Genomic DNA, 26,281 nt, shown 5'->3' on the forward strand with positions numbered 1-26,281 from the left:
CATGGAAGTTAAATTGATTTAAAAATATGTTTATCAAGAACAGGATACTTCAGTCAGAAAAAAACCCCTCTAAAACCCAGGCACATTTCAAATCGTTGATGCAGGTGTAGATATTGAAATAAATATAAATCTTCCATGGTGGTGTGGCATGCAAGTATTGATGTAAATTATTAGATAAAAAACCAATCCTGTACCAGCTTCTTACAAATCAGCTAGTGAAGTACCTTAAAGGCCATCACTTCACATTTAATAAACAAGACTCACCAAGTAGACAGAATAACGTTTTATTCACACACTATTCCTATTCGTTGTAAACAAGGGTAAATGGTTCAAGTAAAGCAGTAGATTGTTTTTCCAACAGCTGCAATCTACAAAAACATTTTTGTTTTTGTATGTGCAAAATAATTTTTGAGGGAGAACAAACAGTTAAGTTTGAAATTGAATTTTCTGACACAGCATTGGCTACTTTTAATAATAATTTCTAAACTCTCATGCTGTGTCTATAGACATGTACCAAGTATAATTGTAAAAAAAAAAAAAGGGAAACTACCAAAACACCAATTAAAACATGAATTCAATTTTTTTTTATATAAAGTATGTAAAATACATCTTCATACGTGTATAAAAATCATACTATGTAAAAAAGAAAAACAATTTTATGGTTTACAATCTTCAGAAATATTTGCCTACTGAAGTTTGATCATAAAAATCTTCGTGTCATTTTAGACATTTTACATAATATTATGATTATGATGAATAGCACACATTTTGGTGATTTTTTTTTAATGATCTCATAAAAATTTTAATTTAGTGGACAATTTGATCAATGGAAATCATAAGACTTATATATACACAAAAAGAAAACAACAACAACAAAATCCCAAAATACAAAATAAACACACAAAACTACAATGTAAGAAAACTACTGACAAGTGTGTATTACAGATATATGCATGTACTAGCAAATATATGTTATCAAATTAAAAAAAAATATCAAAACATAATCTGCCTTTTCTATTCTTGATAATAGTTTACATCATTTATCTCCCTTAGAGTCATTGCAGTTCTTCAATGTACACACTACAGAATAAATTTGTTCTTCTACGTAAATATGGCAGACTGAAATAAAAATCATGCCAAGGACGTTCAAAATAATGCAAAAAATGATAATTACATGTAAATGCATTAAATCTCCTGATTTCATTAGTCTCACAAATCCAAGTAAATGAACTTAAAGCAATATGAGCTGTGATTTTTAGAATTTTATTTTGCTGCAAAAACCTTCTAGTATGATAAGTCTGCATGTAACTTAAACTTTTATGATAAATAAGGTTGGAAAAAATAATTAATTTTTGTCAAAGGAAATATTTCTTTTCTAAAGAATATATAGCAAATCAATTTTTGTACAGGACGACATTAATTCAATTTTGCTCCAAGAAAGGCTTCTTAACGGCGTTTTTCACAAAAATATGGCTAACAGAAATTTAAAAACCATGATATTTTTGTCAATTTAGTAGAAAAGAACATTTAGTAAAAAAAAAAATTCAACATGAAAAATGCAGCTCATATTGCTTTAAATAATATTCCCATGCAATAAGATTATCAAACTACACATGTATGTATAAGATAAATGCGGGTTTTTCACAAGTTATAGACTATGATACAGGAAATTTACATACACATGTATCTACCCGTTATTAAAAACGACATAAAAACTCTTCATTTCAGTTTCTAAAATGGAGATTTATAAATTTTTAAAACCATGCAAGTGAACAAAGATAAATACGCGGCATTAGTACAACAAAGAACATGTACCGTTATGTATATACCCGTTTCAGAAGTCTAAAATATTACACATACCATGTTCATTTTATTTTTGTGGTAAAAAATGCGATTATCCCACATAATATCGAGTGACAAATGAAAAAATGATAAAAAAAAATCATATGGGCTAAAAATGCAACACAGTGAGGTATGGGTAAACCTGAAAAAAAAAAGGGGGAAATCCCCCACAAAAGACATTAAAAAACAAAGGTTTACTTGTATTTAAAAACATACCCGTTTCTTATACGTGCCATTTTCATTTAGGTAAATGGTAATACATGTACATGTAGTAAACTGCAATTTCATTTTGACAAACATTAGGAATTGATAATTCATATGCATTTTGTCAGCAACTATTGGTAACAATTAATTAAGGCACTCTTCTCAATGCCTCACTACACACAACCATGGTACCAGTAGCCAAAGTTATCAACCTGGGTCATATTGTTTTTTTATTGTGCTGTTGGAGCTTAAAAGTTTTAAGAACAAACAGCACAATAAAAAAACGATATGACCCAGTATTTCCTATTTCTGGGCATTTTCTTTTATTTGTATGCAAACTTCAGAGGAAAAAAATCAGTTTAAATACAATAGCAAAATATTTGTTTCCTTCCCTAAATGTACAAAGCAAAAATATATTTAAAAAAACCCAATTTAGAACTAATGAACAACTGGAGTATATAGCTGCACTTCCAAGAACAAATAAATCAATTACATTTCATCAACAAATGATTGTTTTTCTAGCCAATGAAGAAAAGAGAATTAAATCTAATTTCAAACTCAAAAGATATGCAATAAAAAAAAACTTATCATATTTTGAGTAAATTAACAATAATCATAAGGGCAAAATAACTGAGCACCAAAGAACTGGGAAATGAATGTTCAATAATGACCTTTCGTAAAGGCAGTTAGTCACATAGAGAAAAGTACTCCATATCACGTAGGCATAGTCAACAATAAAGGGCACTAATTGGTTTAGACATAATAAGCGCCATTGATACGAGCGGTTTCTTGGAGGATGAGGTTTTGATTTCCGGCCAAGTGAAGATAGGATGAGACTTCCTTCCATCTTTTCTCCTTCTACAAAATTCAAAAATATGATTATTATAATTTTTACTAGCTTAGCAATGAATTTGTCAATGAATGATCAAATTTACAGTTTTGATACTGCATTTTGAAGAATGCTTCACCCAGAAAATTAGAATAAAATGATAGAAAAGGCCTCATCTCAATCATAATTACAATATGAAATATACAATATATATTAATTTGATAATAGGGTAAATTCATACAGTCAAAATCATGATGTAAAAATATTTGCAAATGACCCATTAACAAGATATTTGATTGTACGTAAGCTTATAAGCATCATTCATACATGAAAATCAAAACTGAATACATGAATCTATGTAGATATGCAGCAGGTCTTAGCACCTTAATTCGGAGGATGTTTACTTGAGTCATTGCACTATAAACTCATACAGATCAAATTTACCTGGACAATCCTAGAATCCAAGTTATCCGGAACATGATAGTGGAAGTTCCAGACCTCCGCCTCTCTCCAGGCATTATCTGTGTTGGAGGGGTCGTCCATGTAGCCCTTGTAAATTATCCCTGAGGTGAATCCCGTGAAGGGACCCTGATGGGGCTCCACAAACTGCTCGAAAAACTGCGACAGAAAAGAGCAAAGATGACATTATCTGTAACAAATGCAAAATATGAAAACCATGACTTGAGTGCATTAATTTTCATTCACAAAATGGTTGATTTGGAAATAATCAGAGACAATTCATTTCTTAGAAAGAGTTTTCATAACACGTTTAGCCAAAGACCAACTCTTGCCAGGTGTCTATTTTAATACCACTTAAATTTGTGTTATATTGTAACAGTTTCATTGCAAATGGTACTTTGTAAGTACAATGTACTATTACCTGGTTTCAAGAAATTAAATCAAGACTCAAAATTTAAATCGTGAAAATATCAAACCAATTTTCAAATGAGAACTGGTTCAAATTAATTCTATACTTATATTTAAAACAAAAAATTTGTACTATTTGATTACCAAGTGTTTAAATTTTAAAAAAAATGAAATAAGGTTGTGTACATCTAAACCACAGCATTATAGCATATAATCATTAGTCACCTCAACCATCTGATTTTCTGACATCTGTTCATCGATTTCAGCATTTTTCTGGCCCAGCACTTTGTCCAAGAATTTCTTACAGACAGCTGAGTACAGAGACAGATGTCCATATTCCTTCCCCTAACAAGGCAAACAAAAATATCAACAATGGAAGAGACATCTCAAGGCTAGGTCTTTATATCACAGTAGAGCTTTGAAAAACTGAAAACCATTCCTCCAACTAATGAAGCATCAATGTTTGAATATTTTACAGCAACTTGAAAATAACCCCAATGATATTTCCTTTAGAAAGTGAAGCATGTTGATTATCAGTATATGGATCAATAAATCACCTTTAAACATAATGAACATTTTCTCAGATAATTGAAAGTATATTTTGAAGAAAAAAATTTCAAACTGAGCTTGCCTCTGGAAGAGTTAATTCCCCTGTCGCCCTCTTCTGAATGATAATGACCTCCATGACCCGCTTATCATTGACCTTGATGAAGCTGTCCGACTTGTACCGCTTCCACCTGGAGATGACCACTTTCACACTGTGGTTGGGTCCCCACCTCCATAGCTTGCCCCTGCCACGGAGTCCTGTGCGACCATTGGGATTCCTTCAAGGGCAAAGGTTAAAGTCAACCATGCAATTTTGCAACTATCATATTACTAAATCCTTGTGATTTGATTCTGGCTTTAAATACATTTTCATTCAAGAATACTAGTATTCTTTTCTGAGTAAATAGTATTCAGATGTCAACTGGAGATTTTTCTTCCTTAACTGTCTTTACTTAGCTTTGGAATATCAACACTACATAATTTTTTTTAGGTTGACTTCACTTACAATGGAATATTGTAAGAATCCAAGGCATATTTGATTGGGACTCCATCCTTGTCAATCCAGGACATGCGGTTGATTTCCATGTTGATATCGTTAATGCTGTAACCTGCCACAACATTCCACAGCGGTCGGTGAAGAGTCTGTGTAGATAGAATGCTGTGACGATCGTCCTGGTCAAGACTGACATCCTCCAACTTGTGTATTAACCTGTAACCATAGAAACAGTAAACATCACCTGTTGCCATACAAACAGTATGCATGAACCTGTTGACACAGAAAAGTTAATATTAGCGTTACCATAGAAACAGTTAATATCACCCTGATGCCATAGAAACAGTAAACATTGGCTTGATCCCAATCACTCATCGAAAGGGCATATAAACCTTGCAAAGCACACCCTCTGAGAGAGAGTAACCATTGCCTATAGGTCAACAAATTATTTTTTAGCCCTTTCATATTTTGCCCCCTTTTTTCATGCATATATCTGTATATTAAAAACTGCATAATTATAATGCATTTTGAAAAAAATCTTCAAAATTATTGTTGAAATTGAACTATTAAGATGATTCAGATTATAATTCATGCCTTTATTTGGAAACTAAAACAAAGAATGACGTACATGTGATAAATAAGCCAACTGATTTAAAAGAACTAGTATCCTTTGTGTAATTTAATCATGAAAGAAGCTAGCCCTTTGTATTGCAATGATATATATGAATAAACATAATCTTCAGATGTAATCATGAATATTCAACGACTGCCAAAAGTACTCACTCTATGTAGTCTAGGTCGATCAATAGCCGGACTTCTTCAGGGTATTCCTCTATTGGTTTCGTGTACAGCACAGGGTCATAAGAAGCATAGGCCTCCTTCAAAAAAAAAAAAGAAAGAGTTTTATATATCACAAGGAATGCTGGTTTTCTGTGTTTTTTTTTGTTAAGACTGTTCACATCAAGATTGGAAGAGTCAAATCTTTCTAGTACATTTTGAGCAATAAATTATTGGAATTTTCCTAGACAAAATATAGAACCTCCTTACCTCCCAGTTGATGTACTTGTCAAAGACGGGGAATCTCTCCACAGTGGTACCAGGGTACGGGGATTCCCGACTTGCCATGTGGAGAATGGTGGTCTTCTCCATGTCCGGAAGTTTCTTGGGATCTATTGAGATCAAATCAAATAATTAAACACAATGGCCAAGCAACAAGCTGGATCATCAAATATATAAATACAAAGGGGAATATGATCCCACTTCAACATACTAAGAAATCTGAATTTGGTTTCTTTGTCAAATTGTACGAAAACAGTTTCTGAGCAAAACAGAAAAATTTCAGGTCTTGAACAGAGCACCATGATGAAGGGATCATCCTGGAGCTTACCTATGGTGTCAATTTTGTGGTGGACCTGTTCTAGGGCCATCTGACAGGTCATTACGCTCCTCTCTAGATTACTCAGCTGTTCTGTCAACTTGTCATTGAACTGCATCTGGACCAGTGACTGGCTCAGCAGCTGTTGCATTCTAGGAATTGTTAGGAAAAAAACCCATCAAATCACACAATTACTGAAGAAGTTTCTATAGTTTTCTGTAGATTGTGGAAAAAAAAAATGTATTACCCATGAACTTCTAGCAATACAGTAAAACATGGTTATAGCAAACACGCTATTAACGAATTGAAGCTCTTAGCGAAGGGATTTGTATTCCCCATGACTTTATAATGTAAATGCTGTAAAATTGACGGATATAACGAATTACATTTATAACGAAGTAAAATTAGCCGTCCCTGGCACTTCATTAAGAGCATGTTTTACTGTATACTTTAAGTAAATTATCCCATGGCATTGAAATAACAAAAAAAGATGTCACAAAAAAATGAAGATTTTTTAGAGCTTAAGAAATAACATCATGATTCCATTCATTTGTTATGATTAAGAAACATACCTTTGCTCCATCTCTAGAGGCCTTAGTGCATTGATTTCATCTTGTTTCTGTTGCTTTTTAAGATTCTTCATTAGCGTCTTCCAAAACGTAAAATCAGAATGATGCTTCACTTTAATAGCAGGTGGTTTATCCTGCAAAAAAAACCCGTTGATTTCCACAACATAAATATTTACCATGGTAAGCTGTACGTATAATGATTGATCCACTGAGAGAATGTCAGGATTAATTTCCAATCGTTTTGCTGCCCAATCACTACATATATTTTGAAAGGATTCTACGTGTACCTATTAGTGTTTAAAGAGGAATCTTTCTATTTGTTGAAAAATTTAAAATTTTTGATTTTTCAAGACTGAGATATTGGTTCATAAAATCATGGGTACTGGTATTTGCATAAGCATGAAAAATATTAAAGTTAAGTTAAAAAAAAAATCAATTAAATAAAATGGGTTTTATACCGTGGGCAAATCCTCGTGCTTCACACAGCAGCCCGAGCGACAGATCCATTTATACATCTTTTTCCCGGCCTTGTAGATCAGCTCAAAGAGCATGAAGAAGTAACTGATGAAGTTCAGAGGCGCAGGCAGTCGGAGGCGAGTCTCGAAGTCCACAATCAAATCGTGAAGCTGGAACTTCCAAATTTTCTCTGATTCAGCCTGTATTTTTGTTGTGGTGGTGCTATAAAAGGTGGATTCTAATTATTATCATCGAACTCCATCACTCTTAAATATTATGAATTGTTTGATGTACTGGGAAGCAAAGATAATTTCTTTTGATTTTCCAATTTTAAAACACCCCCTGGATACGATGGCTTTTCTTTTTAATAGTCAATTAAGTCAAAAAATAAGTTTTGATGAATGAATCCTCATAAAAAGTGAGAAGTTTGAATTTAGAGTCCAAGTTAAAAAGGGAAACAACTAGTGTGTACATTTTTACAAATTATCATGATATACACATGTGCATGTACCATAAAATATGATACTTATAAAAATAAAAGAGATGATAATATATATCTTACCTGAAGAGGGCATACAGCAAGGTAATAAAGATAAGTTTAGTGAGAAGAAGATATTGGATAGTGATTGCATATCCCCCAAAACTTCTGTGTGGACAAACTGCATATTCATCAGAAAATCTGACTTTGGCTGCAAAAGAGAATAATTACACTGAATTGTCTGATTAAGTTTAAGATTAACATTTATAATTTCTTTCAGAAAATCTCATCAGATTTTGAAATGATTATTCATATTAAATCACTCAAGATTTCAAATATGTTTCCTATAAAAACTCACATATATTTCGATTCCAAAATGAAGCAGCAGCATCTACCAAAGAAAGAATCCTCATATTACTTTCCATCAAATATAACATCTATACAAATAAAATTCACACAAGATTAATACAATGACCAAAAAGATTTTCCAAAAACAATAAATAGGTATAACTTGTAAAATCTACCAATAAGTTAAGAAAGTTGGTTAGGGTTAAAATGATTTTTTTCCCCCAAAACCTTTTAAATTACCTCTAGAAAAATTTACCTCATTTTACCCTGTCATACCCTTGTAAAAATGTCCACAATTTACAATACTCACATGATGAAAATTAATAATATGGATATCAAATCTCACCGTGACAAACTCTGTTATTCTGACTGTGGTAAAACCTATGGCATTTATCGGAACCTATGTAATGATAGAGAAAAAAGCCTAATTAACAAAATACATACAGATAGGATTATATTAATAAGATACAAATCAAATGCATTCAATTACCCTTTATATATCTAGTATTCTTGGACCTAAACATTATATTTGCTATCATAATTAAATTTAAAGAAATTAATCGTAATCACTGATTTTTTGTTAAAATTTTCTAAAGTTCAAAACTGTCAGAAAAATAAAAGCAAGATTTTAAAATATGCGAGGGTTGCCTCTTGCGATTTAAGCAGAAATTAATTCCTTGCATTTAATTAGGAATCTACAGTATTGTTAAAGTATCTTTTGAAGAAAAATCTGTGTATACCTCCATCTAGATCATCGATTTTGGTAAGGAACATTGCAAACAGGGCTCTGCTGAGTGCCATGGTAAGTCCGTACTCCGAGAGGGGGTAGTTGGGATACAGCGTGGCCTGTATCGCGATCCCACCCGACACCATGATGATCATGAACATCTTGAACCATGTAATGAAGTCGTATCGAACCTAGAAGAAATTTTTTTTTTATATATATATACATTTTTTTTAAAACGAATTTTCATATATATCCATACTTCTACAAGAGATTGCAATTTCACAAAATTGAAGAAAATCACATGTAATTGTAATAGTTCTATTTGTGCAAATAAGGAATCTACATTCTTTTACGACTTATTTTTAAATCTGAATTTCAGAGGTTTTACCATTCTCTTGATGCTAATCAACATGGGTCCGAGCACAGGGCTGATGGGGAAGTAGATGTTCATGGTCCTATAGTAGAAGTAGATTAACCCCAGACACATGATGAACTTTGCGGTGGTGTACTGGATGGAGGGAAGATAGCGGGGGATGATGCGGATGATTCCGACTGTCAGCAGGTACAGGAAGATCAAGATGATTTCTACCACTGTCCAGTGGACCGTTAACTCCTTGTGGTTCTGTCAACAGAAATACATAAACATTAATATGTGGTTGTGTCAAAATTATCTAATTATGTTAAATCTGCATGATTGAATGAAACACTGAAAATTACTTGGGTTCTATCAAAAGAAATACATAAACAGTAATATGTAGTTAAAGTGTGTCAAAATCATCTAATTTACATGTTAAATCAGCATGATTGAATGAAAAACTGAAAATTGTGATTCTGTTAACAGAAATAAGTAAACACTGCAATACAGGCTCATGAGCCATAAATTTTGAACAAGTGTTAATGTTCACTTGTAATACCACCACTCTGATGTGAATATACAAAATAAGCAAAGACAACATTTAACAGTAAGTTGTGTCCAATTAGTACAAATTAAAATAGATGCAAACATATGGCATGCCTAAACAATTAGTGTATTAAACACCCAAGCATCTGCAATAAATAGCTGCTGAGAAATCTTTGATGAAAATTTGTTTGAAAATGTTTGCTAAAAATAAACAAATTAAGTCATCATTCAACAGGAAGTTGACGTCCTATTTGTACAAAATATATCCCAACGCATGGCATGCCTAAACAGAGAGTGATTTAAGACAAGCATCTATAATGAATAGTTGCTGAGAAAAATGCGACAGAAGTTTTTGTTACAGACAAAAGGACAGACAGACACAAAATGGTAAAACATTATACCCTCTTCTCCATCGGAGTGGGGGTATAATTACTTTTTCCCAAAAATATTTATATAGTACATTTACATGGAAATGTGATACTGGATAAAAACTAAGCTCCCACTGGTTAACAAGTTGTATGATGTCAGATTTATAGATTTTAAAAGAATCCATTTAAGGTGATAATATGGGACACCTCCATGTTGTGACGTAGTATTTATTGAAATAAACAATGAAGTGTAATTTTGTAAGTAGTTTCTTTCCCACAGCGTAGCGCAGCGGGTTAGAGGGTTCATTACAAATCAGTAAGTTGTTATGAGTTCAAATCCTACTGGGGATTTTAAAATTTTTACCTTTTCAAAATTTTTTAAAACATATTTTGAGGTTAAATATTGTAAAATTTGAAAATTTTTTTACTGGTGAAAGTATTTTAGTCATAATGTGATACTTAAATCCACATTAATATTGTCCCATACTACCTTAAATGTGAAATCTCAATGATCTAAACTGCTGTTTGGTAAAGATACCGATAATGCTTTCCCCTTTTCTGCTCATAAAAGACTGGTACATACCCTTTTCTTCAGGATGGTTTTCCGGATGACTTCGATCCACAACATGAATGTCCAGAAGTAGAGGATGATGTCTATCTGAATGTCTCCACAGGAAGGGATGATGGCCGCCAAGCTGAACAGCATCAGGTACAGGAAGTAGAAAAACTGTCGAAATTCATAAAGTTACACTGCAGCATTAAATGAAGTAAAGTGGGTATCAGATACCAAAATTCAAAATGATTTAAACAACAGAAAGTACAAAAACTGAAATTCATTAAGTAATTACAGCCAATGATAAGCGTTTCACGCAGTATTCATAAAAAAGATCTGTAAAAACTATACACTAAATTAAGTGCAGGTACCATTGACAGATAGGATTCCATACTGTAGATTCCCTATTTTATGCGAGCACTTACCGGTAACTCCACAATTCATGCAGTTTGCATCAACTCGCGAGAATATAAAATTGCGAACGATGAATTCTTAGAATAGTTTCAATTAGTTTACATATGTCTGAAAAATAAAAGCTAGATACGTTTCTCACGATTTTATGCAGATATTAATTCTTCTTGTTTAATTAGGAATCTACAGTATACAATCATATACAGGATATTAGAAGAAAACTGTGTTCAGAGTGATAGCCAATTTATATCATAGCTGAATTACATGGGACTGCAATGTCATGTCATGTATGTAACAAAAAAAAAATCATACCTGGCTTATATAGAATTTGACAATGGGGGCGCTGTAGAAGTAGTAAAACTGTAGGAAGATTGGCACTTTAAGATTCTGACGTCCGTAGGACAACATCTCCTTGACGTGGTATGTTACGTTGGCTTTTCTGCTTCTTTTCTACAATATCAACACATTTCCTGTTATTTTTAGATTCATACCTTAGGTATTGTTTTTAAAACAGCAAATTTCTCATACATGAACATATTACACAATTACAGTATGCTTTTTTAAAAATATAGATCAATATTCTACTTACCCATTTCTCATCTCCTGATAAAGGTTGTGATTCAGTAGCCTCCATATGGTCTTCTTCTTCATCTTCCTCCTCTGAAATAGCCAATTAAAATTCATCTTACATATTTGTGCTACAGCTTTTAAATTGTATTGTTATCTACGCAAATTTCAAATATCATAAAAATGGATGATGCATGAATTAACTGCATGTCTACCTTCTTTGACTGCTACACCATTTTTTTCAACGTCGTAGGTGACCCAAAAGAACATAGGAATGATAAACAGAATGCTGAGGTAGATCTAAAAAAAAAAATAAGCATTAAGTCTCTTATAAAAAATTCATAGAATAAATAGTCAAAGAGTAGTTTATCTTTTAAAAAATTCATTCATTCACCTTAACATATTCCGGAAGTTTGAAAATTCTGTAATCCACTTCTCGAATCCGCAAGACTCCGTGCCACCGATGGTTCATCCACTTCTGGCAGCTTTTGTGAGCAATGAAGTATTTGTTTCTGCAGAGCTGTGCAACCTGTGTGACTGTTTTGTTGCCAAACTCTGGCAGCTTGTCATCCAGTGATGCAATGGCATGCAGGGCTGAGTCTTTGTAACTCAGATCGAGCAAATCAACAGCATGCTGTCCAAATTCACTGAATTAAAATGTAAATGAGTATCATACATTTGAATGAAAACCATTTTTTAAATGTTTTCTTAAGTTTATGGACCTGTTCCATCTACATGCATGTACATAGATATAAGAACATTTTTTTTGGACTGAACAAAAACTGATTGACTCTTTCTTTCAATCAACTGCAAGTGGAAGCTAAAATACCAGTACGTTTATCATTGATTATAAATGAGGAAAACTTTAACCTTTACATTCAAATATCTCTTATGCAAATCAGTACATTACTTTGTTTACTAACAACGAAGTTGATCCCAAAAATTACCTACAGTTCACTCTCACCAGTAAATGTACTTACATGGCATCCTCTTTGAGCTGTCGTTTGGTGTCCAAGTCCTTGACCCACTTTTTGGACAGCTGGTGCCAGATCCGACTGATGATGAGGGCGGTCACCATCGGCTGCTCACTCTGCAGCCACAGCGACTTCACAATTTTGGGGTTGTTAGTGAGGGCAGCCCAATAAATCAATGCTAGCAGGGCCTTTGTCAACAAAAAAATCTTATGAATGATTTAATATCATCACAGATATACCACGTCATGTATACATGTGAACAATAAATCAAACAAAAGATGTTTTATTCTGCTTATTTGACATTCTGTCCTCTTACAACCTTAGAAATTATTTTTTTTAAGAGTAACATATACATGTAATATGTATACATGTATACTAAAGCCTTATCTTTTACGATCATAATTTAGCAAAAATAATGGGGGAAAAAATATGCTACCTTCCTCTCGGCTGCAGGTTTGTCACAAACGTATTTCCCAGAAGCATTCATGGACAGGTCGTAAGATGAGACCAGATTTTCCAGGCCGGTCAGCTTGTTCAGAATCTGGTTCAACTCGGAGTCTTTGTCCATCAGGAAGTCTCTGTCCACAGGATAACAGGTGCCCTACAGAAGGGAGACAATTCAGAAATTAATAGATAATCAATAAGCCAATATGAGGCATTTATTCTGTTACATTTCAGTTAAATTGAACTTCAATATCTAAAACACTGATATCTCGAATACAATGGCATCTTTGCTAGCCAAGGGTTTTCGGTCCACTCTGCTTCCCATAAACCCTAGGGTTTATGGGGAGCAGAGTGGACCGAAAACCCTTGGCTAGCGAAGATGATACAATGGATATGTCAAAGTGTTTTATAAGTCCCAATCACTTATTTTTTAAATATTTTACCATCAATATCTCAAATTTTTGAAATAGTCCCATCTAGTTCAAGATAATCAAGTTTGACTGTATCTGCATTGCTCAAAATGCAGATTTTTAAAAGCAGCTCTTTCTTTATTGATGGACTTCCAGAAAAATCATTCACAATCATTTTAGAATTACTTTTTCCTTTAGAAAAGTAAACTTATTTTCAACTCTTTTTAACACAAAACATTATTTAAGAAAAAGGACAATAGAAAGACTATAAAATCAAAAATTTCATAATCGTGATTCATAGGTTATAAGAACACAAAATAATTAATTACATCTTAAGAGCACTAAAACTTACAGGAATCTTAGCCAGAACTCCTTCTAAGCATATGTGACAAAAGAACTCAGGTTTTTCCAGCTGGTTAAAGAGATATAGAAGCTTCTTGTGGTTGAGATATTGATGTAATACAATTGTCTTCTTTTCCATAAACAAGTCAAGAAATTTTTCCCTGTCTCTCTTCAGCAGAGCTCTATCAAAAAGCTCAGGAGGAATCTGTAACAGACACAATGGTATCAAATTATGCAATTAAATAAGATAAAACAGCAATTACCAGTAAGACAAACTTTTTAACTCCATTTTTTTTTTTTTATATTTAATTGCTTTATTTATGAACAAAGGAGTAAAATAATAAGTCCAGGTTTAAGAAATATTGTAAACCAACTTTGCGAGAAATTTTTGCGAGGTTAGCAAGAGCCTTGTCGTCGCGAATATTTCTTGCCACTAACCAATCGTTGGTCTATAGTTTTTATAACAATACAGGTCAGGATAAGGCTTAGTTGCAAACATTAGTCGTCTCGAACCAGTTTATGGACAGTTAATCGCGAAATAAAGTCGCCGCAAATAAAAATTGGTTTACAGTAATCAAAATTATTTTTCTTTTTGATAAAATGACAGTTATAAAATTTTCTATTTAAGTCCAACTATGATTTTTTGTTGAAATTTCACCTGTAAGACTTTTCCTGAATATTTTCTGAATATTCGAGACTCCGCCAAATCACATCGGTTCCAGTCCATGGTGAGTTTCAGATCCGACTGAAACTGTTCCTGGAACTGAGTCCCCTGCTTGGTTCCCTGAGCTAAAAGTACAACACAGGAACTTCAGTATCAATTCTGTAACATTTTTCAAGCTAGGGTATTTCTTGTATGGGGGTTGGGGAGGGCTTGATCAAAGGGGTTAGCCTATTTTTTATTTTTAAACTTTAGCTGTGACAAAACCACATAACTTTGAATTACAAAATAAAAATAACGTTCATCAGGACTAAAATATATACCAGTACTTATAGGTTAACAAAATTTGTGCTTTGCATTTATTTTTACAAGTCCTGTTTTCTTTACATTTTGCAAATTTTGTGAATATGAAAAAAAAGGCTGTCACCTTTTTTTGCATTTGGCATTTTAGAGAATTTTTAAAAGATTTTAAAAAGAAAACTTAAAATTTACTGATTTAATTTTGATAAAAGCATGTTCATTTATAGCAAAATAAATAGGGTCGCAAGAAGGCAGAAAGTAGAGGATCACAAAAAATGTACAATCCATATTATTATTTATTTCACTCTTTAGAATAGAACTTACATTCAAAAAGAGCCAACAGAATGTACATGTCCAGATTCTTGAGAGCTGATGGATCTGCTTCTATGTCCAAAATGGTAATACTTTTTCCATTTTCCTGAATAAGAAAAATAAAAAGCCATAAAATACTTATTGTATACTAAAGTGAACATTTCTACAGCAACTGTCTCAATATGAAACACTATACACTTTTCACACCAGATTACCATCCATTACAAGTTCTTTATTTTGTGCTTGAATATAAGAAATTTAATCAATTCAAAGAATTGGATACCTATATTAAAACATATTCCCAGTTTTATATTAACACTATACTTGTAGTTATAATTAATAGGTCCTCAACAAATTCTGTTAAAACAGTTAAATCCTATTTTCTCACCTGATTTGACTTATTTTTATTGTACAAAGATACAATTGGGATTGGGCACAAGTTCCATAACTTAGACGCCTTCTCCCAAAAATCTCACCTGTAGTGCCAGGTTGGCCGATTCGATGATTAGGTCACGGCAGTGATTCCTGGCCGGTTCGTCATCCTGGAAATCATTGGGGTAACACACCAACATCCTCTTGATCAACTCCTGCTTCAGGTATGCCTCATGTTCTTCATTTGGGCTGAATAGATATGAAACAGTTTAAAAATGAAACCATTTCTTGATTTTCTCCATATCATAATGTTTGACATTCATCTTAGGCTTAAATAAATTCAAAGCAGATCTGATGGGGAATTTGTTGAAAATTCAGCCCCGTTAATGTTTAGGTGGTCAAAAAATTCCCCATTTAGCCAAAAAAAACAAAAACAAAGTTTTAAATTCAAAATTAAGATTTTTTCCTATATCCTTACATAGAGCTGTTTATCTCAAAATTATAGTGGTAAAAAAAAAGCCATGACCATCCACTCTCTTAAATCTTAACGAATTATAAGTACATGTACTTTCTTACTGTGTCAATTTTTCATTAAAAACAAATGCAACGAGATCAGCTGCCAGTCCGCTTCCCTTCACAACAAGAACAGGGACCTTTTTTCGCAATAGGTCAACCACATGCTCGATGTCAATTGGTCCTCCCTGGATCAAGAGGCCCACCATGGGGGTTGAGGTGCTACTGATTATGTCAGAATGATTATGTAAGAAAGCTGAGGCATCTTCCATGTCTGTCAATACAAAAAAACACCTTGATTTAGACATGAATGTAAATAATAAGAAAATTGTGGTAGAACAAGTATTTCTTCATATCATATTTTTTAAAGATTTTAATGATGCCGAGATTAAACAGAGCTAAATAAATAAATATACAATATATGTCTATAATACGAATATATAATCATACTCAGATTTGGATCGCTCATATTAATCATCTTTCTGTATCTTTTTCCTCGTCCAATGGGAGTAAGAAGTCTTTCCTCGATCTTGTACCTCAAGGCCATACTTTCATGCAAGTCTGTAATATTGTCCAACAGAATAAAATGGGAGTGTTCGGCATTCAGCTCGGAAGTGTGACGTTTGGCTCTCAAGCCTTTGTTCTTCAGCGGAACCACCACGTCATGCTGGAAATACAATTTGAAAGGAGATAAGATCACAACAACTTCATACTCTGGGAATATTGATTTTGCTAAATATCAAAGCACATGTTATTCCAAAGAAAGTCTGTATTTAAATTTTAAGAAAGTCTGTATTTAAAATTTAAACGATAAAATTTTTCAGAGATAAATTATTTCATCATGTGTTTTTATCCAAAGAATTGTGTGTTTTCTATCTCCTCGCCAAGGCCGGGGATATAAAACACACAGCTTGAATAAAAATCAAATACCATCGCAAATCATGAGAGATCCTATTTGTCTCCCTTCAAATTCAAAGTCTCTGTCTCTGGTGTCAATTACGTATAGCAATAAAGAAATTACTTTAGAAACCGAAATTTTTTTTTTTAAATCTTTCCTACCTTGAAACACAATATTTACTTACAGTTGTTGCAATGTCTTTTCCATAAGAAAGAGTACTTTTCGGAACAATGCCTATGACCGTTAGTTTTGTTAGTTCCTCAACATGGGCGGAATTAGCGATTTTTCCATACGCTGTGTTGGCTCGAGATAGCAGTATTGAGCGTCGCTCATGCTCGTTGTGAATGGCATCACCGACAATCCGAGATATACCGCCGTCCAATCCATTAGTGAGAACCCACATGTTTGTTGTGTTTAAAGCCTAGAAAATGATATGTGATAAAAATAATAATGATGCATCAATTAACATTGTATTCATAAGAAAAATACAATCAAACTTCGTTATCTCAAACTAAATTGGACTGATGGAATTTTAAAAAATTTGAGATATCCGAATATTTGAGATATCAAGGCTAATATATTTAAAAAATAATTTAAGTGGTTGGGATTTACAAATCACTTTGCAGCGTTGTCTCTACGACCCGGGGTGTAGAGAATTCTGCCGCCTTAAGTGACGTAATTACTTAATTTTTGCATTTCAAACACGATCTAGCTATAAGCTTAACCCCCAGACCCCCCTCTACTTTTTTATTTCTTCCTTCTACTTCAATTTTTAGAGACAACCCTGACTTCGACATTGCAATTGTATTCGAGATATCAGTGTTCAAGATATCAAAGTTCAACTGTTAATTTAATGTACAGTTTTAGTTTTACCTACAAGGAAATACATATTACATACATGCATATATGGCAATTCATTTTGAGAAGATAATTTTTAAAATAACGGTCCTGTTATCAATTTTTCAAATTGACAGAAAATGTATTATAAGTTATCTACTATGAAATAACTAAAATTTCATGGAGACATCATCTGATGACAATGCAGAGAAATCATTTCTGATGTTGCAACTTTAATAAATTCTATGGGTATTCATTATTGTGATAGTGTATTTAATGATTTCATCATCTAATGCATATTAAAAGTTTTTCAAATATAAATTTTGCTGGAAGAAAAACAATATTTAGCAATAATATATGCAAATGAAATTTCCCCCAATTTGAATTCCCTGATGAATTTCCCCTTGACTCGACTACAAAGTCTCATTACAAATCATTATATGTCAAATAATGGTCTATGAATCCCAAGTGCATGGGCCTCGAGATATCAATAACTACAATAACAGGGGTCACCAAAGGGTAAAAAGGGACATCACACCACCTATTCACGACTTTTTCGAGTGTTTTTCGATACAGTCAAGGCTGTCGTGCTAATATTATTCTTGGACATACATCACACTACTGAAGATTATCTATGGTTATGGTTTACAAAGTTGATTTTTATGAGATTTTACATCCATCAAGAAAGAGAACCCCCAAAACAAGCAGTGTGCACATTGAATACTGGGTCTGTGTAAGGCAGAAGGGGATCAATTTTTTGTCAGATTTTAACACAAAACTTCTTTCATCGTTTTTTGCTTTATGTGCATCTTTTGTGAATGACTGGTTCATGCAATCATGTCTGCAATGCTTGTGTCTGCTCATTCATCCATCAAATAAACTGTCGTAAAAAGTCACCTGTTCTCTACTTTAGCAACATAAAACTAATCCAGCTTTACAAAAAAAATTTCCCATTTTTATTTCAATAGTAAGAGGAAGAATACCGGTAGAATCATAATTACCCTGCCTAGTGGCCCCAGTAATATGTTTTGGATTACATTTTATACACAGCCTTCGTTTTGTGAAATGTGTAGAAGGAGCAACCATTGCGGATTTTAAAATTTCACTTTTATTTTCTGACAGCTACTAAGTAAATGAAATAATGATAAAAGTTTGGTGCTCTCGATTTTACCAGGTATACATGTATTCTCGCCATTTGATATAAGAATATGACTTTATCTATCTAGAATCTAGAATGTAATAGGGAATCTACAGTAGTTATATTTGACCTGTGTAAGTCCTGACTGGAAGTCCTCCACCTGCGATAGATCCTCCCACGGTTTGAAATGTCCGATGTTGGACATGATGGTGAGGATAATGTCGGGGGTCCGTTTCCTCCAGATCTTGGACATGTACTTGGCCATCCCGTCCATGGAGGAATCCTCGCTGATTGCGATAAAGTAGCTCTGATGAAGCTGGAACAAGGGAAACAACTCATGTCATTTATACTTTTATAAAAATGGGATTGCTGCTTTAGTTTGATAATTGAATGAAGTAAAAATATTCCTTGAGGATTTTTTAATAGGAAGAACATGTACTGACAGCTTTCTACACTATTAATTAATTATTGCCTTGTTTTTCCTAATATGAGGCAGTTTCATTGCTTGTTTACATTATACTACTATGGAACCAGCAGCTCAAGGCTGTAAATTGTATCTCTCTCTCTCTCTTGCTCTTCTCTCTCTCTCTCTCTCTCTGAGTGAACATTTCCTTAAAAAGTGTCAGTTTGAGTCATACCTCTTCACATCCGCCAGCCTCAAACTCAAACTTGAGGATCCCTCCTGTGACTCGGCTCGAGACTTCATCGAGATTATCAACCGAGCCTCTGCTGATGTAAGAACTCAAACTTGTCACAGTGCGATACTGATCCTCGTCAATCGTAAGATAGTCCATGTTGAAATCTAGCAAATCGGGGTCAGCCATTCTGAAAAACTGCCAAAAAAAAAATTGACCATCACCAAATTAGAACAAACCAACCATATTTGCAAGCTTGTCTAATGAATGAAATTGCTTATGGTATATATTAATAAATCAAATATAAACAGAAATCAATATAGTCAACATTGAATACAATTGTCTGTCCATGGTCCCTGTTTTTTCTTCTATTAAATGATGCTTCATCTCTGATCATCAATGTGGCTACATGTATTATATAAGCAATTCGGCACCTATTTATAGCATAAATTGTGGCCAAAGCCTCAGACTTGGCTGTTCTTCGGTTGACGTTTATTCAGACAGAGCGTTATTTATGCACTGGCCACTGCATTAAATTTGATATATGGGAAAATGGCTTATCCTAGGATTTCATGATTGGTAAAGAGAAAAAAATGCTAACACCCTCCCCCCTCCCCTGCTCCAAACACACAGACTTTTGCTCAAAAGTTCCATCCTCAAGAAAATATGATCCACACCACCCCATTTTTTGTTTAATCTGCTGTAGCAGTGAGATACAATATAAACACTCTTGAATACAAGACCCCCCAAGCAGAAAATGATTTATAACTCATTTTTTTTAATTCACCTACAGAAAATGTTTTATATGCAAATTGCTGAATTTGTAATAATGCCTATCATAACGGGGTTATGAAAATATGGAAGTTAAATAAAAGTAAACAAGAAATTGAACAGCTTTACATTTCAATAGATAATTTATTACAAAATAATGGGAAAACGTCCCAAAATATACTCTCTGTTTTCACTTACTAATATGTGCTTACAATAAAATAAATTGAAAAACTTCATGAAAACTAGGTAAGTTAACTCAAAGACTTTCACTTTGGTGGTTAAAAAAAACCCTCCCAAAAATTAAAAAGTAATTCTTGCAAAAATTATAGGTAATAACTCACCTCATTTCAAATTATAGTTAGAACATCCTACTTGTACTTTATGCTATGTTGGACTGAATTGTAGAGGTGTTTTCATTTTATAGACTACCTATGATTTTTCACACCTGGAAGCCAATTACCTCATTGGGATTATAAATCTGCTTATCTAATTGCAGAGTTACTGTAAGTGTATGAAGCAATTAAGATGGGGACTTTGATCTATAGGTAATTACAAACTTGCAGATTAGTGATAAGTAATAAAAATCAACTAAAATAACATATCTAGTCGAGGGGCAATTTGGTTAAAATGCTGCAGTATTGTGAGAATCTTATGTTTTAAAAACTGCATGTATACTAAAGATTATATTTACATAAAACTGAGTGACTGTAAATAAAGTTAAGGACATAAATTTTTAAAATGTTAAAAAAAAAAAATTATAACAAAAATCACAGGAATAAAGGAAATCATTGAACTGGGAGAGGGTAAAAGTACGATATTAAGAATGATGACCAGAAAGCGAGGTCATTTAAAAACCTTTATCAAAGTTAGCTGACGTACCGTATCATTTGTGTATTATTCATACATTCTCTGTTAAAGATTATGATAAATATTAGTTTAATGTACTTCAGAAAATAAAAACCTCCCAAAGAGTCAATAACATCAGCTCAGAGACCTAACTATCAGGTACATGTAAATTGCTACTCTGCATTTATTTTTTCTAAAAAAGAGCTGATGATGTGCCAGATAACAGCAATAGATAAGGCGGAAGATTTACGACATAAATTTAAAGCTCAATCCACCCGTTCTTTAAAAATTCTAAAATAAATCTGTGACCTTGAGTGATAATGATGGGATATTATACAGCTTGTACATGAGGTAAACAACTCCATCTTAAGATTCATTTCATGTCATTGTGTAATTGACATCAGGTGTTCTAGAGGTCCTCAAGGCTGTGATCCCAGAAAGGTTAAGAAAGAGGACATATTAATCAGAGATATATATGCAGGAAAACTTTTATCATATCATGTGTGTGCATGTACTCTCTACATTAAATGTTTGTTTAGTATTTGCAAGAATCTATTCACAAGTGAATTTATGATTAAATCTTCGTTAATACTTAAGGGTTAGAATTGTTTTTATAGATTGACTCAGGTGACAGCGTGGATGTTGATTATCTGTAGCATGACAATCAGAAATCTTCATCCTCCGAAGAATTACACATACATCACTAACAAATATCAAATGATTTGATATTGCTCCAAAATAATGCAGAATGCACGCAAACCATATATAATCTCAATATATCTTGTGGCTTTCAAACATTAGATCTATTTATGTTTGTCAACTGGGATATCTCCTGGTTTGTGAATGCTTGACAGGAAATGTCCAATGTTACTAATGTGAATCTCAAGGGTCGATGCAACCAGGTCATTTTGTCAGGATATGGCAATCCACACTACCATCCGTGCTATGTCTTTCATGTCCTATTTGGTCAGCTGAGCTAGTTGTAAAATTCACCCAAAGACGGTAGAGGCCAGAATACTTCAACCTTGACTTAAATAGGTCACTGTCTGGTCAAGTAATTTCTGGGCTAATCTAATCTGCAGATAGATAGAGATTATCGGCTATATTCCTAAACCTTTCATCTTGTGTATATATATATATATCTATGCAAAGCCTCCGTTTGTTTTCACAAAGATGTCAAAGATAAGATGCGCCATCAGAATTAATTATTGTGAATATATTAGATTGGCAACATATTTCTCATGTTTTTTGAGAAATGTCACACATGAAATAATGAATATTAAACATGTATGTATGAAATATGCTTTTCAACATGCATACTGAGTTGAAAATTATTCTACTCTTTGTTGCATGATCGAGAGGAATTCTTAATTAACACATCACATATGATTTAAGTGACATCATATATATAACTTGAAATTTTGAATGTGTAAGGTTTATACCTCCTTTATATACACAAAAGAAAACAGCTAGCATAGGCACGTGTAGATATATGCAATGAAAATTTGTTTAAAATTGGAGCTTTATGATCGACTCATCCCCATTTTGTTTTCTTTAATTTTGTTCAAAGTTCTAATTCAAAAATAATGTTAATCAAAAATGTTTCCAATCACCAAACAAACTTAGTACCGATAAATGTTTTTAAAATCATATTCATAATCAAAAAAAAAACATCTGTACAGGTTCATTTCTCCTTTGATTAGAGAAATATCTTTTTTTTGTTTTTTTTTACATGATAAATGACTATTTTTCCTTCATTATACAGTATATCATTCCAGTAAGCAGAGCCTTCCAGACAAAGTCTGTCTCCTAAAGTAGGCAGTATCATATAATTCCTCAATTGGAATACATTTTGGTTCTTTGGAAAATCATTTAAGTTAATCATGAAACATTTAATGCTAGTGGTGGGGGAGGGAGAGAGGGGAGGGGGTGATAGTGTGTGTGTGGGGTGATTGTTTGTGTATGTGTGTGTGTGTGTGGGGGGGGGGGATGATGGTGAACCATAAATCATAATATACAGAACTGATCATACTTACAAAATTAAAAACGAGGAGGCTAGGTGAATTAGTTTTCACCATACCCCACCACCCATCCCCTCCCTTCGTTAAAAAAAAATTGTACAAAGACCGTGTTGAGTTTTACAAAAAGGTTTTCACAGCTAATGGTTCAAAGTGATAATTCTCGGAAGCTCAGCAGTGATTGTTCCCTGTCAGTGCCCATTGTTTATCAAAGGTACTCAACAATAATGATAAGGTTTTTTGTATAACCACTTGTTAAAAGTTGTTGTAACAGCTTATAACGTAAAGTGCAAGGGTCGCCAAGAATAGGATTATAAACAAGTACATTGGCTTCTTCCTGGTAATTTACCTAGCATATATATTTATATAAATCATAGAGCATTCACATTAGCAGTTCATGGCTGGATTACAAATCATACTAGCACGTGGAATGTTTCCTGTTAAAACCTTTATGTTCATTTATTATTCACAAAAACAACAGCCCAAAAGAAATCTTTTCAATTTTGTCATTCAAAGTAAAGTTAACGCCTAATACATACACTGTACAATATCTTTCATATACATGTAGGGCATAGTGATTGGGACACTGAATGTGGTATCATGCAAACAATTTTTATTTCGCAAATTGATGCACTGAAATTGTTAGCATTCCCTCCTTTTTCAATCAAATCTACTGATGTATGCCCTGGCTGGAGAGAGAGAGAGAGACAGAGAGAGAGAGAGCGAGAGAGAGGATGTTGACATCCAACAAGATCAATATATCTCAGAAATTATCTACACAATCAATTAACATCCACATGTAGAATTGAAAGGTTTGCTGACCTTATCAGTGCAACATAGATTACAAAAAAAAATACTCTAGCATTATAAAAAAAAAAAACCACAACAAACGACGTTGCGTTATTCTGTCACACATTTCAAAGCTTTGCAGATCAATAAATAAACTCACATACATGCACTTGTTTATAATGACAACACAAAGCAATTATACCTTAAATCTATCGGCTCCCTTTGTTCCTTTCTCTCAGTGGTCAGTCGCGGTCATAATTGTCTCCGCCTGTAAAAACGAATCCCTCTTGATTAGTTTTGATCTGGTCACACGTGCACAGTTGGCACCGAGGCGCCTTGACCCTTGGTTAGTTAAATCCCAACCGTCTTATAATTTATTACAGCTGAATAACAGTTTTGTAAGGCATTGGCCGGTCTGACCACGCCACCTCCATTCTACAAACAACTGCTAAAGTAAACTAAATAAACGCCAGATAATGTAACCGCTGCCATTTTCGCAATAAATTTTTTTTAGAAGGGTTCTGTAAGCCTGCATATCCCGACAGAATTTTAATTAATTAAAGCACATGATAAAACCGAAAATAAAGATATTTTATGCAATCTGTCCATGCAAATAAGTGTTCTACTTCATATTAAAGACCCATTTAAAAACGGGTCGATAATACTAAGAGACCCAGTTAAATCGCGATCAGCTGTTTTCTGAGCATGCATATATACTTACATGCAGCTTTTCGCCGATCGCTCTTTGTGTGTACTACGCATCAGGGGGTAGCGAAGTTTCTTTCCATAAGGGTTAAAATTATGTATTGTACTAAGTTTTGTTAAAATTGTGAAATTGTAAACAGACGGTGCTTCGAAGGCCAGGCGTTGGCTTCAAGGCCGCCATCTGCACATCCGAGAGGTCAGGATTAGGTCATGCTGTTTATGTAACGTCCTCGCTTCTCCTCCCTCGTAACAAGTGGCGGATCTCTCTCTCTCTCTCTTTCTGAATCTCTCTCTCTCTCTCTGCAGCACATGACGGGTTCAAGCGTGAGGGGGGGGGGGGGGGGGGGGTCTTAAAGTAAAACCACACTCCTTTTGGCAAAGTAAATGAACAGTTTGTGAGTCTAAATTGTCAACTTTTTGGAAACTGATTTCAACTGATTAAAAAAAATGGTGGGTTCAATGGTGTAACGAATAGAAAACCCATTTTAAGTCCAAGATCAACTATGTTTTAGTATTGAATCGGTTTTACAAATGTACCGGCTAGTGTAAATGAACGACTCTTCCATGTTCATGATAATGCAAGCTATAGCATGATATTATTAACATCTTTTTGGTGTTTTTTTTTTCAAAACTTCAGTTATACACCGTTCCACTGAACTTGATTTTTTAAACTGATTAATTTACATACAAACTTTAGAGAAAAGTTTGTTATATTTCTGCAAGACAGATGCGTTTGATTGGAGTCTAACTTTGCAGACCTTATATTTCCCTACAAAATCTCTAGAATCAATGAGCTACCGGGGGGTCTTGCCCCTCCCCCACCCCCACCATGCAGGGCTTTGTACCCGCTGGGAGCCTCAAGATGGCCCCAGACCTCCTGTCTTCCTCCCGGATCCACCCCTGCTCTGTGTACTGGAAGAGGTATAGATTCTTACGTGGGAAGAGGTGTTACACTAGAACTAACTCTCCCTACCTACTGAATCTGCATGAACAGATACCCGCTTCACTTCTAATCACCAGGCTTAAAGTGGTCGGGCAATGGTTCTCTCATAAAATTTATCTAGAATTCAACGGGTGGGTTATAAAATTCTACGCTGATAACAACTAAGAAACGCCAGATTAATGGGGTGTTAAAAGAAGGCAAATCTGCTGATCCCTTCTGTAGTTCATGGGGGAATCCAGCAGAGAGAGAGAGAGAGAGAGAGAACATTCACATATATAAAAACCATCCAAATAATCTGAATTTTTTTCATAAAACCGATATCAAGTATAATATTTCTTAGTCTTCCTGAAATATTTTACAGCTATATGTATACATGTCACAAATAAAATCGGCATAATATGCATGTATACCAAGTAAAATGGAAATATATGTTTCTAAATTTTCATAAAAAATGTTATACATCCGATGATCGTCGCAAATCATGGCCAATGTGATGAGGAGAGTTACGTGTATACGTGGACCATGGACCGTGGCTTGAGACGATCAGGATGTCAGTCTACAGACCTGACCTGGGAAACTGAACTATGGGGTTTTGTAATAGATCTATGTGATGGGGCAGACTGGCCACAGAGGATAAAACATATACTGGCATTATTTATACCATGGCTCAGTGACAAGCATATGTAATAAGTTATAGGTGTCTGAGGTTAACCTTCTCCCAGTAAACACGGCATCATTCACCCACAGACTTTTACTCCCCCAGACATTAATTAGCTTGTGTACTGGTTCGCGAGCATTTAGAGTCGGTTCTCTTTATATATATAGCGAGTTAATACAGT

General features: G+C 33.9%; 1 protein-coding gene across 2 annotated transcripts; it reads right to left on the reverse strand.

Annotated features, from left to right (window-relative positions):
* Positions 1–268: 268 nt before the first annotated feature.
* On the reverse strand, positions 269–24,696 carry LOC105325948 (transient receptor potential cation channel subfamily M member-like 2). 2 transcript variants are annotated; one of them, XM_034471965.2, is made up of 33 exons: positions 24,516–24,696; positions 23,997–24,062; positions 19,374–19,568; positions 18,866–19,051; positions 16,945–17,181; positions 16,313–16,529; positions 15,926–16,136; positions 15,454–15,598; positions 14,990–15,083; positions 14,363–14,493; positions 13,715–13,909; positions 12,945–13,109; positions 12,515–12,696; positions 11,929–12,181; positions 11,750–11,834; positions 11,557–11,627; positions 11,280–11,417; positions 10,587–10,730; positions 9,123–9,356; positions 8,748–8,925; positions 8,354–8,407; positions 8,018–8,050; positions 7,744–7,870; positions 7,184–7,403; positions 6,729–6,859; positions 6,169–6,308; positions 5,829–5,950; positions 5,565–5,659; positions 4,794–4,997; positions 4,374–4,566; positions 3,968–4,087; positions 3,320–3,493; positions 269–2,904 (listed from the first exon to the last, which is right to left on the reverse strand). In XM_034471965.2, exons 3-33 carry the CDS (start codon positions 19,557–19,559, stop codon positions 2,800–2,802), a joined length of 4,770 nt encoding a protein of 1,589 aa, XP_034327856.2. In that variant the 5' UTR covers positions 19,560–19,568; positions 23,997–24,062; positions 24,516–24,696; the 3' UTR covers positions 269–2,799. The 2 variants fall into 2 exon arrangements, with proteins under 2 accessions (XP_034327856.2, XP_019921765.3); XM_020066206.3 differs by lacking the exon at positions 24,516–24,696 and having other exon boundaries at positions 23,997–24,455.
* Positions 24,697–26,281: the final 1,585 nt, after the last annotated feature.

The sequence above is a fragment of the Magallana gigas genome, chromosome 5 (assembly GCF_963853765.1).
Source record: "Magallana gigas chromosome 5, xbMagGiga1.1, whole genome shotgun sequence".
NCBI classification, from domain to species: Eukaryota; Metazoa; Mollusca; class Bivalvia; order Ostreida; family Ostreidae; genus Magallana; species Magallana gigas.